General features: G+C 36.4%; 1 protein-coding gene across 5 annotated transcripts in view; it reads left to right on the plus strand.

Annotated features, from left to right (window-relative positions):
• Nucleotides 1-17,024, plus strand: part of Rab3GAP1 (RAB3 GTPase activating protein subunit 1) — a 350,147-nt gene that overhangs the window by 282,643 nt on the left and 50,480 nt on the right. For all 5 annotated transcript variants that reach the window (XM_089098391.1, XM_089098393.1, XM_089098390.1 and 2 more), the window contains exon 3: nt 8,873-9,091. In XM_089098391.1, the coding sequence (XP_088954517.1) occupies nt 8,873-9,091 (219 nt within the window). The remainder of the gene's footprint in view (nt 1-8,872; nt 9,092-17,024) is intronic.

Genomic DNA, 17,024 nt, shown 5'->3' on the forward strand with positions numbered 1-17,024 from the left:
TACCTACATAAAATACAGGTAGTTTTGTTTAGACTGGTCGTCCCATACTGAATATCATTAAATGACTAATATCAAGTGTTTGGAAGGTTAGATTGTTGTATCCGTCGTTCAGGGCCGTATCCAGGGGTTACCCGGTTTGAAACCCCTCCCCACCCCCCACCCCACCCCACCCCGAAACGTTGGACTCGTAAAAACGTAACAAATCGGATATACTTAAATTTTGTATGCGTTTATTGAGTTTTTCTTGTATAACCCCCCCCCCCCCGAAATTTTTTTCTGAGTAAAACCCCATCCAACAAAAAAAATTCCTTGGTACGGCCTTGCCGTCGTTGTATCTTTCAAATCAACACCCTCCTCACTACTCACATGTATTAATGCTTTTGATACCTCACATAAAATTTACGGTGATTTTAGGGGCTTTTTCGTAATGTCATCCTTTCCTGTTTTTGGGGCTTCCTGCTTTTATTTCTCCCTGTTATGGACGATTTAATAAAGTACTGTGATAAATATGATTATTGTCCTTCCTGAGATGGGCCGATGCACTTTCATGGTGGGTTGGTAGTCCTTAAACTTCTGTACGCGCCTATGTTGATACAAATGTTGTTACTAATAGTGATACTCCGTTGATTTTTGTTGGGCACTTTTAAGTCGTTGTGATATTTTAAGTTTTTACTTTCTATATCAGGTCGGTCCTGGGTTAGACCTATTCATTCACTAAAATTATTATTTGGTGCCTTTTTAATGTTTTAATTCCGTACACAGAGGACAGTCGCACACAGAACTAACAGAGATAACAGATATAATTCGCAAATGGTCTGACTATTGTCGGAGGGCTCGTAATTTTTTTTTCAAATAAACAATGGAAGACTTTCAGCAGTGGTTGATAATACCGTAGCTAGGTCTTTGTCTGATGGTTGGAGTCCGTCACACGAAAAACTCTGAGAAGCTTGTTGGAGTAGATTAAACGTGGGTATGTGAAAATATGTATAAAGAAAAGACAGAGAAGATAAAATTATGCACAAATAGCCTACCTGTGGTTCTAAGGCTCATAATTTTTGCCATGTAAGTAACAAAAGATGCTAAATAGTAGCAAATAATATCACATCTAGCTTATTATCTGACAAGTCCCTCACAATAAAAGACAAGAGACTTAAGCAAAACTTATAAAAAAAAATTATGCAAATGAAAATCTGCATAACCAACAAGCAAAAAAAATACATATATAATACGAAAATATCCCAGCTGTCCTGAAGGCTCATAATTTTTACCAAATAGGTAACGAAAGGCGTTAGATAGTAGCAGATAAAACAACAGTTGGATGACGGTTGCAGTCGCCCGACATAGGAAATAAAGATAGGTTAGATGTGGGCGATTAAATGAAATCCGCTTAAACAAAAAACAGAGAAAACCAAAATAATACACAAATAGCTTTGTCGTAATGTTTATAAATTTTGCAAATATAATTTTTGCCAAATAGACAACGGAAGAAGCTAGATAGTGGTTCATAATCCCCCAGCAAGCTCATTATGTGAGGTACTGAAGCCATACAACAGATTACTATGCGAACCTGTGTCTTTTGATGCATAGGAACATGAAAAGTGATTTATTCCGTATATACAACAAACAGAGAAAAAAACACACAAATAGCCGAACTGTTGTCGAAAGGCTCATAATTTTTGCCAAATAAGTAACAAAGATCTTAAATAATCGCTGATAGTACCGCAGATATCTCACTTTACTACTTAGGTCCTGAACATCCTCGTGGGACGTTTTAGGGCCACTCCTCTTTCTTGCTCATGCGTAAGGGCTTGATACATTGCTATGTCTAGTGCGATACGTGATAACTGGGCTATCTTGACTTTTTCGAAGTGTAAATTCTCCATTAATCGTTTTCGTGGTCTGCCTCGGGGACGAAGGCCATGGAGGGATCCTTTGAGGGTGATTTTAGGGATGCGGCTTGGCTCCATTCGCTTGACGTGGCCAAACCAGCGCAGTTGTTGTTTCGTGATTTTACGGAGAATGGTTTCAGTGGACTGGAGCCTTTGACGTACTTCCAAATTTGTGATTCGGTCAGTGTATTTGATTCTAGCAATGCGCCAGAGGCATCTCATCTCAAAATCTAGTAGTTTTTTCTCGTCTTCAGTTTTCAGGGTCGATGTTTTGCATCCATAAATAACTATGGGGAGTAATAAACTGTTGAATAGGCGCAACTTGAGTTTTTTGGATAGGTGGATACTTTTACAAAGATTGGCTAGTCTTTGGAAGCTGGAGCTGGTAAGTGCAAGTCGATGTTTCACGTCAGAGCTATTACAATTATCTGAGGAGATTTGGTTACCAAGGTAAAGGAAGTGGTCAATCGTTTCAACCTGTCTTCCACCTATAGTGATAATGGGCGGGTTGCCCAGTTCACGACTCGTACTTACCATGACTTTGGTCATGCTGGCATTGATCTCCATCCCAAACGGTTTTGTGGTATTGTAGAGTCTATCAGCTTGTGCCTGCAGTTCTTGTGTAGTGTTTGCTAGCACATCAATATCATCAGCGCAGACAAGATTGTCTATTATCAGCCCTCCTATTGTTGCGCCGTATTCCGACTGCATCAGTGACAGAACGGCATTTAGAAAGAGGTTGAAGAGATGTGGTGATAAGATGCAACCCGGAGAACTCCTGACGAAGTTGTGAACTCTTCTGACAACCCATCAGTGGTTATTACTTGGCCTCGGAACTGGTCTTACAGACTCTTGATTATTTGGACTATCTCAAAAGGGATCCTTTAGTGAAGGAGAATATGTCAGAGTCCTTCGCGCCATATCAGGTCAAATGCCTGACGGAAATCAACGAATAGTTGGTAGAGTTCTTGGTTGAATTCAATGTACCGTTCCTTTAGCTGTCTAACTACAAATATCTGAGCGATTGTTGACCTCCCAGGGCGGAAGCTGACCTGATATTCTCCAATTAGCAAAGGCAGTTATTGCTTGTAAGCGTCAGAGTAGGACTTTTGTCAGGACACGTGACTGGTGGCTCGTGAGGCTGATAGGGCGATAGTTTCCGCACTCTTTTTTTACCCCTTTTTGTGAATGGGTACAACGGCCGCCTTGCACCACTGACAAGGTACTTGGCCGGTTTCCCACACCACAGATGCAATGGCATGGTGCAGATCAGTTACATCATCTGATCTGACGTTAATAAGATCAGCTGTGACTCCATCTGGACCAGGGGTTTTTCTATGTTTGAGTGACCTGATTGCTGACTCGGTTTCTGACTTGAGTTGCGGTGGTGGTTTGAGCTCTTGGTCGGGTATGGGGAAGCGGGTTAGTATTTCAGGATTAGCAGCTACAGGGGGATTCAATTCATCGTTGAAGTATTCTTTCCATCTTTCTAGTTTCATCTTTGAATCGCTAATCTCATTTCCGTCTCTGTCCAGGATCACTGACGTTTGCGGCTCTTTTTTTTTTTGCTTAACTCGCGTACTATTCTGAAAACTACTCCGCTGTTACCCCTCTTGAACAGTACTTCGCAGTCTTCGCATTTCTTCCACAGGTGGTTACGTAGTGCCTTTCTGATCTCTTGCTCTACTCTTCTCTTGAGGAGCTTGTAAGTGTCCCAGCTGTGGCGGTCGGATTTATTGCAGAAAATTTACTTATCCTTGCATTGCACAATGATCTCATCTGTGATCAATGGTTTTTCATTGGGAGTTTTTTTCCGAAGACGTTCTTCGCTGTCTCTATGATTGCTGATGTGGTCTGCTCGGCCAGGGAGTCTATCTCATCAGCGATGGTCAAGGGAGAGTGATTTTCCAGGATCTCTCGGAATTTTTCAGATAGAGTGGAAGTGTAGGTCTGCCTTTTTTCGGGATCATTCAGCAGATCCACCCTGAATCTTGGGATTTTTTTTGCTTTTTGCAATTTTCTCATTCTTAGCTTTAACCTTGACATCAGGAGAGTGTGGTCAGAGTCAAAGTCTGCTCCAGGTAATGCTACTCTGTCTAAACGAAGGACATTCAGTGCTTTGATATCAGCATATAATCGATCATGTTCTCGGTTTTACTGTCTGGGGATCTCCAGGTTACTTTACGTCGATGGCGGTATTTGAACATTTTGTTCGTTGCGAATAACTCGTTTTCTCCACAGAAGTTAAGCAATCATTCGCCTCTCGCATTGAATTTTCCGTGACCAAATGTCCCCATTATATCAGACCAACCGGTATTATCCGTACCTACTATAGTGTTAAAGTCCCCCATAGCAATCAGCGCGTCTTTCTTATGAATTTGGTCGAAGACACTTTGTAGTGTGAAATGGAATTCATCGCATTCTTTCTCACTTCTGGTGGAGTCTAGGGCATAGACTTGGATGACAATGATATTCGTGGCAGCTCCCTTCAGTCGTAAGACGGCTATTCTTTCTTAGACTGGGGTGAAAGAGATTGGAGATTTTTTGGCAGTTGGTAATACGAAGAATCCTACACCTTGTCGATGAACTCCGTCCCTGCGGCCAGAAAAAAGAGGGAGGCTTCAGAGAGGTTTTTATCACTCGTTCGGGCTAGGTGAGTCTCAGAGAGGGCGATAACATCCCAATTGTACTTCTATGGTTCTCTAAATACAAGATCTAGTTTTCCCGGTTTGGCAAGTGTTCGGATGTTTAGCGTGCCAAAGTGTAGGGTGGTTTTTGTCAGAATTGAACAACCGTGTGGATTTTCCCCCTGGTTGGGGGTCGTCCTAGACCAAGGATCGCCGATTGCCCCGGACACGGTAGTTTCGTCGGTTACCCCGGACGCGGTAGCATGTAAAATCGTATTATCATCATTCAAAATTGGTTGTCCGTTGGTTACCCCGGACGCGATAGCAGATGTTCGCATAATATTGCGCCCTTATTTTATGATTTCAAGAGAGGTGGTTTCTTGGCTAAATGGGTGGTGGCAGCAAGCCACTCCTCTCCTCTACCTTGCAGAGGCCGTTGTTGGTGATCCGGATCTTCTGCCCTTCCGCAGTTGTTCTCCTATAGGGGATCCTTCCACGATGGTGTTCTGCTTCACCATGCAATTTACCCACTGCTGGGAGAAGACGTGTAACTGACTGGACGTGTCCACACGCCGGTGGGCCCTGCTGAGTGTACATTTGAGGGGCCGTCTTCCTCCTCCGCCTGTATTTACTGCCCCCTGGCGAGGATGACCAGTTTCAATTAAGGACCCCCAGAGACTGGGTCCCCCTGGGTCCGCACCTCCTACTCAATTGAGGTACCCTACGTATCTGTAGGCTTTTCCCCTATCCGCCACCTGGGGACGCGCTGAGTGGCCTGGGGGAGGCCTCTGCTGAGAAGATGACTCAGTGACTCAGATGACTCAGTGACTCAGCAAGGTTGAATTCACTCATTTAGGAAGAAACAGGAAGTTAGATGGGGCCGGCTCAGCCCCATCAACTGTTTAAGCGTAGACAAGTGAAAATCTGCCTGAAGAACAAACAGGGAGAAAAAAAAAGAATAATGCACAAACAAACAAGGTCTTGTCGAAGAGCTCTTAATATCAGAAACCACACCGGTTCCAATAAAAGCCAAACAGTTGTTTAAAAAATAAAGGAAAAGTTATAATAACAATCAAAAATCATACATCGAAGGTAACGAAATTTCTCCATAAAGATAGATCATTACCTCGTAAACTAACAAGAGGATTGAAGGGTGCCCAAGGGTACTGGAGGAAAAAGCAAACACATTCTGTCTTGGTGAAATTATACAGAGTATAAGTCTTCCAGCAAGACTGTTGAAAATCTTGAACAACCTGTTCAGTGTCATCGAACAAGTAGCCAACACAATCAGTTCATTAACATAACTTAAATTGTTTGTGAAAAAAGAACCAATATGACAGCCAAGCCCACTAGCAGTAAGGTATTTATTAAGATCATTACTATATATTAAAACAAGGGCAACAAATACACGTTTAGGTGTAAAAGTGTTTCTGGACCTGAATTTGAACGCAGTTTTACTAACTCTTAATTTTTTTAAAACCTGTTAGGTAGTCCAAAGAATAGGAGTAACTTATGAGAGTGGATACTGGTGCTAGTGACGTCAAAAAACAATTGACGCCATCTAGTGTTTGTTGTCTCTTGGTATTTTTTCCTGCTTTGTAATTGTTTTTTTCTGTCATGAACTGAGATGAGACACCTATTACTACTCTAATTTTACCAACTACACCAATTAAATTTTTGGAGATTGGGGGTAGGAAGAGGGAAGGGGGAGGGGGGAGGAAGAGGGAAGGGGGGAGGATGGTTAGAGTGTGACAATGTAAATTGTTTTCTTGAATTTTTTTTCCTTACCTTCTTTCTTTCTTTTTTTTTGAAAAAATAAGAATTTATTAATAATTATTACTGTTTTTATTTATTTTTGATTAAAGAGCGGTTAGAAGATACAGCCACCAACAGGATTTTTCTTTAATCTTAATGTGGTTGTCTAGTTATTTCTGATGTTTGTTGAATGTTTTTTTTTTTGGTAAAATAAAAATGTCTATGTCTATGTCTAAATCAATCATTTTTATTATTATAGTGAAAACACATGCAAAGACACGCCAAACGTTAGATGATGTTGGTGTTTTTTTTTGTTGACACTAGTGGCAGCTTCCACTGTTGCAAGTTACCCATACTCTAGTCTTTGAGCTAGAGGGATTGAAAAACTGAAAAAAAAAACTAATAATTACCGGGAAAAGCTTTAGCATTTTCGGAAAAGCTTTAGATACACGATGAAGAGGATAACGCAACCAGGTAATTTTAAAGGCAATGGATTGTAGAAAAAAAAATAAATGAATATTTTGGCTAAATGTCTAATAGCCGTCCTCAGAAAAACAAAAAGTAGAATACAGATTTTTGGTTTGAGTTTTAATTTTCTCGTGTTTTGTTACGTATTGAATTTTATCTTTAGTCTGGTTTCTGTTTTGCTGAGGACTTTTTAACCGAAATGTTAAAAATTTCCTCATTACGTTATCCTCTATTATTAAAATGATGAAAAGGTAATATTCTTTCCGTTATTATTTACATTATTTAAATGCTTAGAACGGTGGCGGTTCTGGCTTCTCTTGCGCCCTGGGTAGAATCTTGACTAGCACCCTCCATCTTGTCTCCTACAAATAATAACAAAATTTTCATGTATTAACAAAACTGTTTGCATCTATTAACTGTGCCTTTTACTTTATTTTAATAAAAATAAATAATTCGAAAATAAAAAATTATAATAAGCGTTAGATTATTTATTTGAAATTTTACGCCCCTAAAATTTCTGCGCCTGGGGCAAGGGCCTCTGTCCCTCCTATAAAACCGCCTCTGGCTTAGAATGAATCTTCATCTGGATTTGAACACATTGCGAATTTTCTTCTGTGATTTTAAGTGTCCTGGCGAAAAAAAATGCTTTTAGGCAAGCATTCAAATCGGTTCCACTTTGCTTCTGAGTTGAAAAATTCATCCTGTCAAATTTGTGACTGTCAAAATTGTGGTTAGAGTAGGTAGAAGCTTCTGTTCTATCCTCTGGCAGGAATGTGTTATTAGTGTAGGTAGAAATGTGTCATAGAAATTTTTGATGAAGACTTCAGAAAACTACACTTGTCAAAATGATACACAAGACAGAATCAGCAAAAAGGAGTTACTAGACAATTTTCACTTGAGACAATTTACTTTTTTTAGTAAGACTTCTCAGAAGCTTTCTCATCATAGGCAGCGCAATAGCGCTGCCTAAATAAAGAGCGATGTGGGTACAAGGTATTATTTTTTTCAGACCAGGGCACTTCATATAGAAGGAGTTGTCGTAGAAACTCCAAAAGAGGCTCACTCCATTGCGAATTGAAAGTTCTAAAGCCCATTACAATAGTCGAAAGTGACTAGAGGGCGACCCCACCCCGTGCCCATCCTTTCCCCAAACACATTCAATCAAAGTTTTGATACATCTAATTTGTTCATCGTAGTTTAAAGGTCTTGTACTTATGTTTAAGAGGAAGTCATCCCCCTTACGGCCCTCTCGGCGAGAGTTAAGTTATACCTCGGGAGGTTTTATTGGGTTTTTATGGAAAGGGTACTCGTAAAAACCTCGGGGGAGGGCTTATTAGATTGGGAATCAGGAGTTCTAGTGCTTTTTTTAAGAGTTAGAGTGATCGCAGGGCAGCTAGCCCCCCTCTTTCACGTCCCTATTTTCCCCAAATGCATCTGATAGAAATTTTGAGATAGGTATTTGTTAAAAAAAAACAGTCCAAAGATAACATAACAAGACCCTCAGGGTTAACAAACCCCCACCCCATAGTCTAGGGGCAATTGTTTTAAGTTATGCCCCGGGGATATATAAGGTTTTTATGGAAGAGTTGGGCGTGTAAACTTTACATGGGGCTCTTTTGATTGGAAATGTAAATTTCTAGTTCCCTTTTCTAGTGCCCTTTTTAAGAGTCAAAAGTGAATGGAGGGCAACCAGCCCCCCCCCCCTGAAAAAATGACCTTGGACTTCCATTTTAATATGCATACACTGATATTTAATCCTTAAAATTGTTATATTTTTATTTACTAAAGTCAAAAAAGCGAAAGCATTTAAAATGTTTTTGTATTTGGTAAAGTCTAAAATATGTTTTGGTCTTGAGAAGGAATGGGGGATATCAGCCTTACTAAAGTTAATTTTTGCTCGTTTTGAGTTTGACTCGATTATTTATTGTAATTTCTGTTCATTTTGGGTTTTATTTATTGTAATTTCTGTTCATTTTGATTTTTATTTATTTATTGACGATGATTTGATGCAGTTTTGCGCTTGGAAGATTATTTGACTTTATTTCTGCTCATTTTTTGCTTGATAGAGCTCTTTAATTTTCTTTGAAAATAGCTTATTTTGTGGACAAAGTTTTTTTGGATTAATTATTTCAGATGCTAAACTGTTGCATAAAGCGTCGGAAGCAGCGAGAAGAAGAGCTGCTATCAGAGACAAAAGCGAGCAAAATGGAAAGAAAGTCAGTGGATAGTGACGAGGAATTCTACGATGCAATGGAAGATCAAGATATACTGAAAGCAGAAGGAAGAAAAGAGAAACATATGAAATTAAAATTATTGAAGACGCAGGAGCCTTTATTTGTCCCATTTACTCAGGTACTTTCCTTTCTTTGTGTAGCGATATAACCATGATAAATAATAGAGAATAATAGTTAGTGGTAATCGTAGTAGCGGGATAACTCTACATAACTAGCAGAATATTTTATTTTTCTATATAGCAATAATAGTAGCAGTGATAATAAACATTAAATGGTATTTAAAAGTATTGGTAATGATTAATCACCTGCAGTTTAACTTTGATAAATAGTGGTGATTCTAGCAATGATAAAAATGTAGTGATAATGCGAGCCTAAACCTTTTAAACTAAATTTTAAACCTTTTATTTTAAATATTGAAAAAATGCGTATCGTCACTTTACATCTAGGACACGTTGATTAAAGGAACTCTCTTAAATTTAATGATAGTGATTGATGGTGATTTAAATAGTAGTGACTTTGATAAATAATAGTGATTCAATATTAATGATAAACTAGTGATAATCATAGTAGCGGTGATAGGTAGTAACTAACAACTCTACACACATAGCAAAGTAGTTAACAACTCTACACACATAGCAGAGCAATTTTATTTTACTAAATAATAATTATAGCAGCAGTAATGATAAATAGTAAATAGTAGCAAGAGTGTTAGTAATTATGTATCACATCTCTACTTTTTTAGTCCTATAGACTGTACCTTTATAGGCATATAGCCTATAAAGTCCATAACCTACACTTCTATAGAAGAAGTATAGATTGTAAAACTTTATTTTATAAGTGTTTGTATGTAAGAGCGGGTGAAGAAATTTTGGCTCATTCTCAACCAGCGAACATGACACATACAGCTGTCACAAAAGAAACATTGAGTTCAGAGCTGCATGCCCCCAAACTTTAAGATTGCCCCATATATTTTCTGCTTATTGTTAAAATGTCTAAATTTATATTATTATTATTACATTATTATTATTCACAAAATGAATAACTTTGCAGGAATAAGGTTTATTGCAAACTTGAAACATTGCAAACTTAAAATACATTGCAAAAAACTTAAAACAGATATATTAGCTTTTTGTGTTATAATTAAACAAATTATGGTGAAAAATATAAGAATCACAAAATATGGTGAAATAGTAAAGATAGTAAAGTAATGATAAATAGTAAATAGTAGCAAGAGTGTTAGTAATGATGCATCACATCTATATTTTTTCTTTTTTTTAGTACTATAGACTATACCTATATAGGTATAGTCTATAGTAAAAAGTCTATAGAAAAAGTATAGATTATAAAGCTTTATTTATAAGTGTTTATATTTAAGAGCAGATGAAGAAACATCGGCTCATTCTCAACCATCGAACATGACACATGCAGCTGTCATAAGAGAAACATTGATTTCAGAGTTGCAGGCCCCCAAGCTTTAAGATTGCCCCCTATATTTTCTGCTTATTGTTTAAATTTCTAAATTTATATCATTATTACATTATTATTATTCACTAAATAAATAACTTTGCAGGAATAAGGTGTTCGCTCCTGTTGTCTTTTCTTAAGGAAAAGAATACCCCTTCTTCCTTTAAAATGCGCTTCTCCTCATGGACATCATCACTCCATTACCACCAAATCGGACAATTTAATTATTACTCTACTAAGAACAACCCCTTCCCCTTCCAACAACCTCCCACCACCCCTTCTTGACCTTCTGCTGTCAAAGAGGGCTTGACGTGCCAAGTTGCAGTTGCAATTGAATTCATCATTTCCTATAAAATGCATTGCAAAAAACTTAAAACAAATATATAAGCATTTTGTGTTATAATTAAAAAAAATATGATGAAAAATATAAGAACGAAATTTAAAACTTAAAACGAAAAAAAAAATTGTTGCTTTTAAGCTGATGCAACCTTGATGTAATGGCTCAGGGTTGCATCTTGCGTTTTCATACCTCTGAGATAATTGCCTAAAGCTGTTTGCTAAGCTGTTATCAAAGGCAAACTCAGAGTAATGTTTATTTCAATCATACTTTGGGCATCATAAGTAGTAATCAACATTATACTTTGCGTGCGTATATAGCAATTTCTATGTTATTTGCGTACTGCCATGGCAATTTCGACATTATTCTATAGAAGCTTGACACCTTTTCAAAGAGAGTGAGAGCTCCTTCACATGGCCTAATACTTTGGGTAGACTATGCTCCATCTTGTGTTAGTTACATAACATGTTATGAAGGACAATACAAAACCTACCAGACAAGTTTCCGGGCCAACCAGACATGTTTCTGGGCCAAGCAGACAGGTTTCTGGTGGGTATAGAATTTGAGAGTTGATAAAGTGAAATTATGTCACTATTCTAGTTTTTCTAAACCAGAATTGCCTATAACTTAATATATTCAAATATTTTTTGATAACTTGATAGGTGATTTGAATAAAAGGAATTCAAATATTTTGCCTATGAAATAGAAGCTAACTCAATTTGCGAAGAGGTATTCCATTTGCACAACTCTGATCTGATTGAATTGTCGCCCGACAATGAGATGTAATCACTGCTAAGCCTTTTGTTATTGCGAGAGGATTACCCAATTCACTTCTTAGTGTTAACTGACAGAGTTCCAAATACGAACATTTTGAAAAGCAGACAGTGTTTTTTTTGTTTAGCGTTTGCAAAAAAGGGGTAATTAGTGATTGTAAAAATTTTCAATGCTTTTTAAATCATAAATGTTTCATTAACCTATGCAAAAAAAGGGGTAATGATATTTGTGAATTCGAGAAGATACGATGATAGTTTACTGTATAAATGCACAAGTGATGTTTTGGAGAGTATTGTCAATTTAAAATAGTTTAGAAATAAAAAAAAATTAACAAGAAATGGCTGAAAAGTGTTTTGAGGGAGATGGGTTGCATGGAGGGTTGAATTGCACGGGGGTTCAGTTACATGCGGATTCAGTTACACGAGGATTAGTTAAATGCGGTTGAGTTGCATAGTCTCGTTGGAAAAATTGGAGTTTATAATTAAACAGTTCTATTAAGAGTTATTGCTATGGAAATGGCTCATTTTTGAATCGAAACTATGCTTTTCTGATTGAAGATACACATTTGAATCAGAAAATGTGAAAATGTACACAATTGAAATGGAGAAGTGTGTTTTGACGATATTTTCTATAATTTCGTCTGAAAAATAGGAGTTCATGCTTAAAAAGTTCTATTAAGAGCTATTTTTATGGAAATGGTTCATTTTTGAACCAAAACTACACTTTTCTGACTGAAAATATACATTATAATCAGAGAATTGTGTATTGATAATATTTTCTATAGTCTCGCTGGAAAAAATTGGAGTTCATACTTAAAAAGTTCTATTAAGAGCTATTGCTATGGAAATGGTTCATTTTTGAATCGAAACTATGCTTTTCTGACTGAAGATACACATTTGAATCAGAAAAAGTGAAAATGTACACAACTGAAACAGAGAAGTGTGTTTTGACTGTATTTTCTATAATTTCGTCTGAAAAATAGGAGTTCACACTTAAAAAGTTCTATGAAGAGCTATTTTTATGGAAATGGTTCATTTTTGAATCAAAACTACGCTTTTCTGACTGAAGATACACATTTGAATCAGAAAAAGTGAAAATGTACACAACTGAAACAGAGAATGTGTGTTTTGAATGTATTTTCTATAATTTCGTCTGAAAAATAGGAGTTCACACTTAAGAAGTTCTATTAAGAGCTATTTTTATGGAAATGGTTCATATTTGAACCAAAACTACGCTTTTCTGACTGAAGATATACATTACAATCAGAGAAATGTGTTTTGATAGTATTTTCTATATTCTCATTGGAAAAAATTGGATTTCATACTTAAACAGTTCTATTAAGAGCTATTGCTAGGGAAATGGCTCATTTTTGAATCGGAACTACGCTTTTCTGACTGAAGATACACATTTGAATCAGAAAAAGCGAAAATGTACACATCTGAAACAGAGAAGTGTGTTTTGACCATATTTTCTATAATTTCATCTGAAAAATAGGAGTTCACACTTAAAAAAGTTCTATTAAGAGCTATTTTTATGGAAATGGTTCATTTTTGAGCCAAAACTACGCTTTTCTGACTGAAGATATACATTATAATCAGATAAATTTGTTTTGATAGTATTTTCTATAGTCTCATTGGAAAAAATTGGAGTTCATACTTAAACAGTTCTATTAAGACCTTTCTTAGTCATATGTTTATCCAAACTTTCTAGGGCGGGGGTAAGTATTTAGTTTAAATAGTTCTAGGAGGAATTGAGTTTTGTGGCTGGTGTGGAAAAATGGTACTTGTTAAATATTCGGGTAAACATACGACTAAGAAACGCTTCACTATAAATAAGGCTATTGTGTTGTTTCTGAACTTTCTAAGTCGGGAGGTAACTATGTAGTTTAAATAATTCTGGGAGGATTTGAGTTTTATGAATGGTATGGAAAAATGGTACTTGTTAAATATTCGGGTAAACATACGACTAAGAAACGCTTCACTATAAATAAAACTATCGTGTTTTTACGAACTTTCTAGGACGGGGGGGGGGGTAACTATTTAGTTTAAATAATTCTAGGAGGAATTGAGAATTTATGGATGGTATGGAAAAATGGTACTTGTTAAATATTCGGGTAAACATACGACTAAGAAACGCTTCACTATAAATAAAGCTATCGTGTTTTTTTCCGAACTTTATAGGCGGGCGTAACTATTTAGTTAAATAATTCTAGGAGGAATTGAGTTTTGTGGCTGGTATGGAAAAATGGTGCTTGTTAAATATTCGGGTAAACATACGACTAAGAAACGCTTCACTATAAATAAGGCTATTGTGTTTTTTCTGAATTTTCTAGGGCGGGGGGTAAGTATTTAGTTTAAATAATTCTAGGAGGAATTGATTTTTGTGGGTGATACGGAAAAATGGAGAATACGGGAAAATACGGAGAAATTTCTGTATTGTGTATCCAAGAGGTGACTTCAAGAAAGAATTTGTTACTTACTTACTTACAATTTTTTTCATGGTTTCTTAAATGAAGTTTCTGCTTTGTGTATCAAAGAGCTGACTTCAGGAAAGAGTTTGTTACTTGTTTACAATAGAACTATTCTAAAGAACAAAGACGGGTTAAGCTTAAAGATATTCATTGCTTAAACGTATTAACAGATTTTTTTTTTAGAAAAAAACACAACAACAAATGTTTACATAAAAATAGTACTTAGAGTTCACTCTTAAACATCCACAAACGATGGTCCCATGATATAGAATAGTTTTTACCATGTCTTATGGATTTATCACGATCAGGTATGTTCTTAGGTATCCACTGTACGAAGAACCTAACCTCGTCTTCAGGACGGTGATAACCCCCCTCAAATTTAGGACACTTAAACTCTTCTAGATTGAAAAGTGGAATCCTAGGGTCACACTTTCGAATTAAAACTTTATCTGTAGGTACATTGCCCTTTACGTAGAGCGCTTCAACCCCGAAAAAGCTGCAAATTTCACTGACTTCCTCCTGAACATTTCTCAGTTCCTGACCAGCGTTATTAAGTGGTGTAATCACTATGGTCGAATCCCAGTCTATTTATACGACGTAATGTACTACTCCACAATCTTTTATCATGCTCAAACATATTATAGTTCCCTATCCAATTATAACATTCAAATTCTTCGAGTTCCATAGACAATAATAAAAATGCATATTCAAATATAACACCACAAGATGATTTTTTCAAAATGATAAATTCTGTGTCATACAGTCCTATCATCTTGGAAGTTATTAATGTAGTTGTTAAGTAGAAAAATGCTTCATCAAACTTTTATATCTTCGCTCAAGGTTGAATGGAGTTATGGCTAGGGCAATGAGTCCTAAAACCATCTGAATTCATTGCGAGGAGGAGTCATAAAACCCTTGGAAGTCATTGCGGGGAGGAGTCATTGAACTCTCGGTAACTTATAAATTCTGTGTCATACAGTCCTATCATCTTGGAAGTTATTAATGTAGTTGTTAAGTAGAAAAATACTTGATCAAACTTTTATATCTTTGCTCAAAGTTGAATGGAGTTATGGCTAGGGGGATGAGTCCTAAAACCATCTGAATTCATTGGGGGGGGGGGGTCATAAAATCCTCCTGGAACCTAACACCCATGAACATCTAAAAAACTATGTCTGAAAACTCAAACAGCTAATTAAATATTCTAATTCATGATTTCTGGCACGTAAAACCACAAAATAATAAAGTTAACTTCTCAAATAATAAACCTCGGGAGTCAAACACACACGAAAACCTAAATAACCTAGGTCTGAAAATCCCCAAACAGCCAATTAAATATTCTAATTCATGATTTCAGACACGTCAAATACGAAATACTAAAGTTAACTTCTCAAATAATAAATCCCAGGAACCTAACACCCACGAAAATCTAAAAAACTAGGTCTGAAAACCCAAACAGCTAATTAACTATTCTAATTCATGATTTCAGGCACGTAAAACCACAAAATACTAAAGTTAACTTCTCAAATAATAAACCCCAGGAGTCAAACACACACACGAAAATCTAAAAAACTAGGTCTGCCCTTCCCTCTCCTGCCCCTCTGAAATGGAGGAACGAAGGACCTACTTAGTTAGAATTTTGTCATAATTTTTTGAACGAAATGTCTGTTTGTTTATCCAGCAGGTGAAAACAGTAAAGAGTTTGTTACTTACTTAGAATTTTGTCATAATTTCTTGAACGAAATGTCTTTTTGTTCATCCAGCAGGTGAATTCAAAAAAGAATTTGCTACTTACTTACAATTTTTTCATAATTTCTTTAATGAAATTTCTGTATTGTGTATCCAAGAGGTTACTTCAAGAAAGAATTTGTTACTTGCTTACAATTTTTTCATAGTTTCTTTAATGAAATTTCTGCATTGTGTCTCCAAGAGGTGACTTCAAGAAAGAACGGAGAATTAATAGTCTTTTGTTCGTCATTTTACATGAATAAACTAATTTAGTCGAGGGAATGAATCCTTATTCTAGAATTCCTATTCCTACAAGTTAAGTTGGAATAAAATAATGAGGTAATTATATTGGCTTACACTGAAAATAATTGAAAAGAAAAAATAAAACCCCGATAAATATTTACTAGTTGGTGTGACAAACACAGAGCAACGTTTGGCTAGTAGCTATAAAATACAATAAAAAAAATATCTGTCGAGGAGATATCATTAGCAATAAACTATTTCTAATGAAGCATTTCAAATCATCTGTTTACCGGGTACTAAATAACTACCATTTTTACCCCCTCAAAACTTAATTTACCCCTTACGTACCATTTATTCCGCATCAGCCACAAAACTCAATTCCTCCTAGAATTATTTAAACTAAATACTTACCCCCCGCCTCTCACAGAAACTCAGAAAGACACAGTGGCCTTATTTACAGTCGAATGTTTATCCGAACATTTAACACGTACCATTTTTCCGTACCACCCACAAAAATCAATTCCTCCTAGAATTATTTAAACTAAATACTTACCCCCCACCCTAGAAAGTTCAGAAAAAACACAATAGCCTTATTTATAGTGAAGCGTTTCTTAGTCGTATGTTTACCCGAATATTTAACAAGCACCATTTTTCCATACCAGCCACAAAGCTCAATTCCTCCTAGAATTATTTAAACTAAATAGTTACGCCCACCCTATAAAGTTCGGAAAAAACACGATAGCTTTATTTATAGTGAAGCGTTTCTTAGTCGTATGTTTATCCGAATATTTAACAAGTACCATTTTTCCATACCATCCATAAAACTCAATTCCTCCTAGAATTATTTAAACTAAATAGTTACCCCCCCCGTCCTAGAAAGTTCGGAAAAACACGATAGTTTTATTTAGAGTGAAGCGTTTCTTAGTCGTATGTTTACCCGAATATTTAACAAGTACCATTTTTCCATACCATTCATAAAACTCAATTCCTCCTAGAATTATTTAAACTAAATAGTTACCTCCTGACTTAGAAAGTTCA

Source organism: Artemia sp. Qi Xiang Cuo, chromosome 12, assembly GCF_049724085.1.
Source record: "Artemia sp. Qi Xiang Cuo chromosome 12, ASM4972408v1, whole genome shotgun sequence".
NCBI classification, from domain to species: Eukaryota; Metazoa; Arthropoda; class Branchiopoda; order Anostraca; family Artemiidae; genus Artemia; species Artemia sp. Qi Xiang Cuo.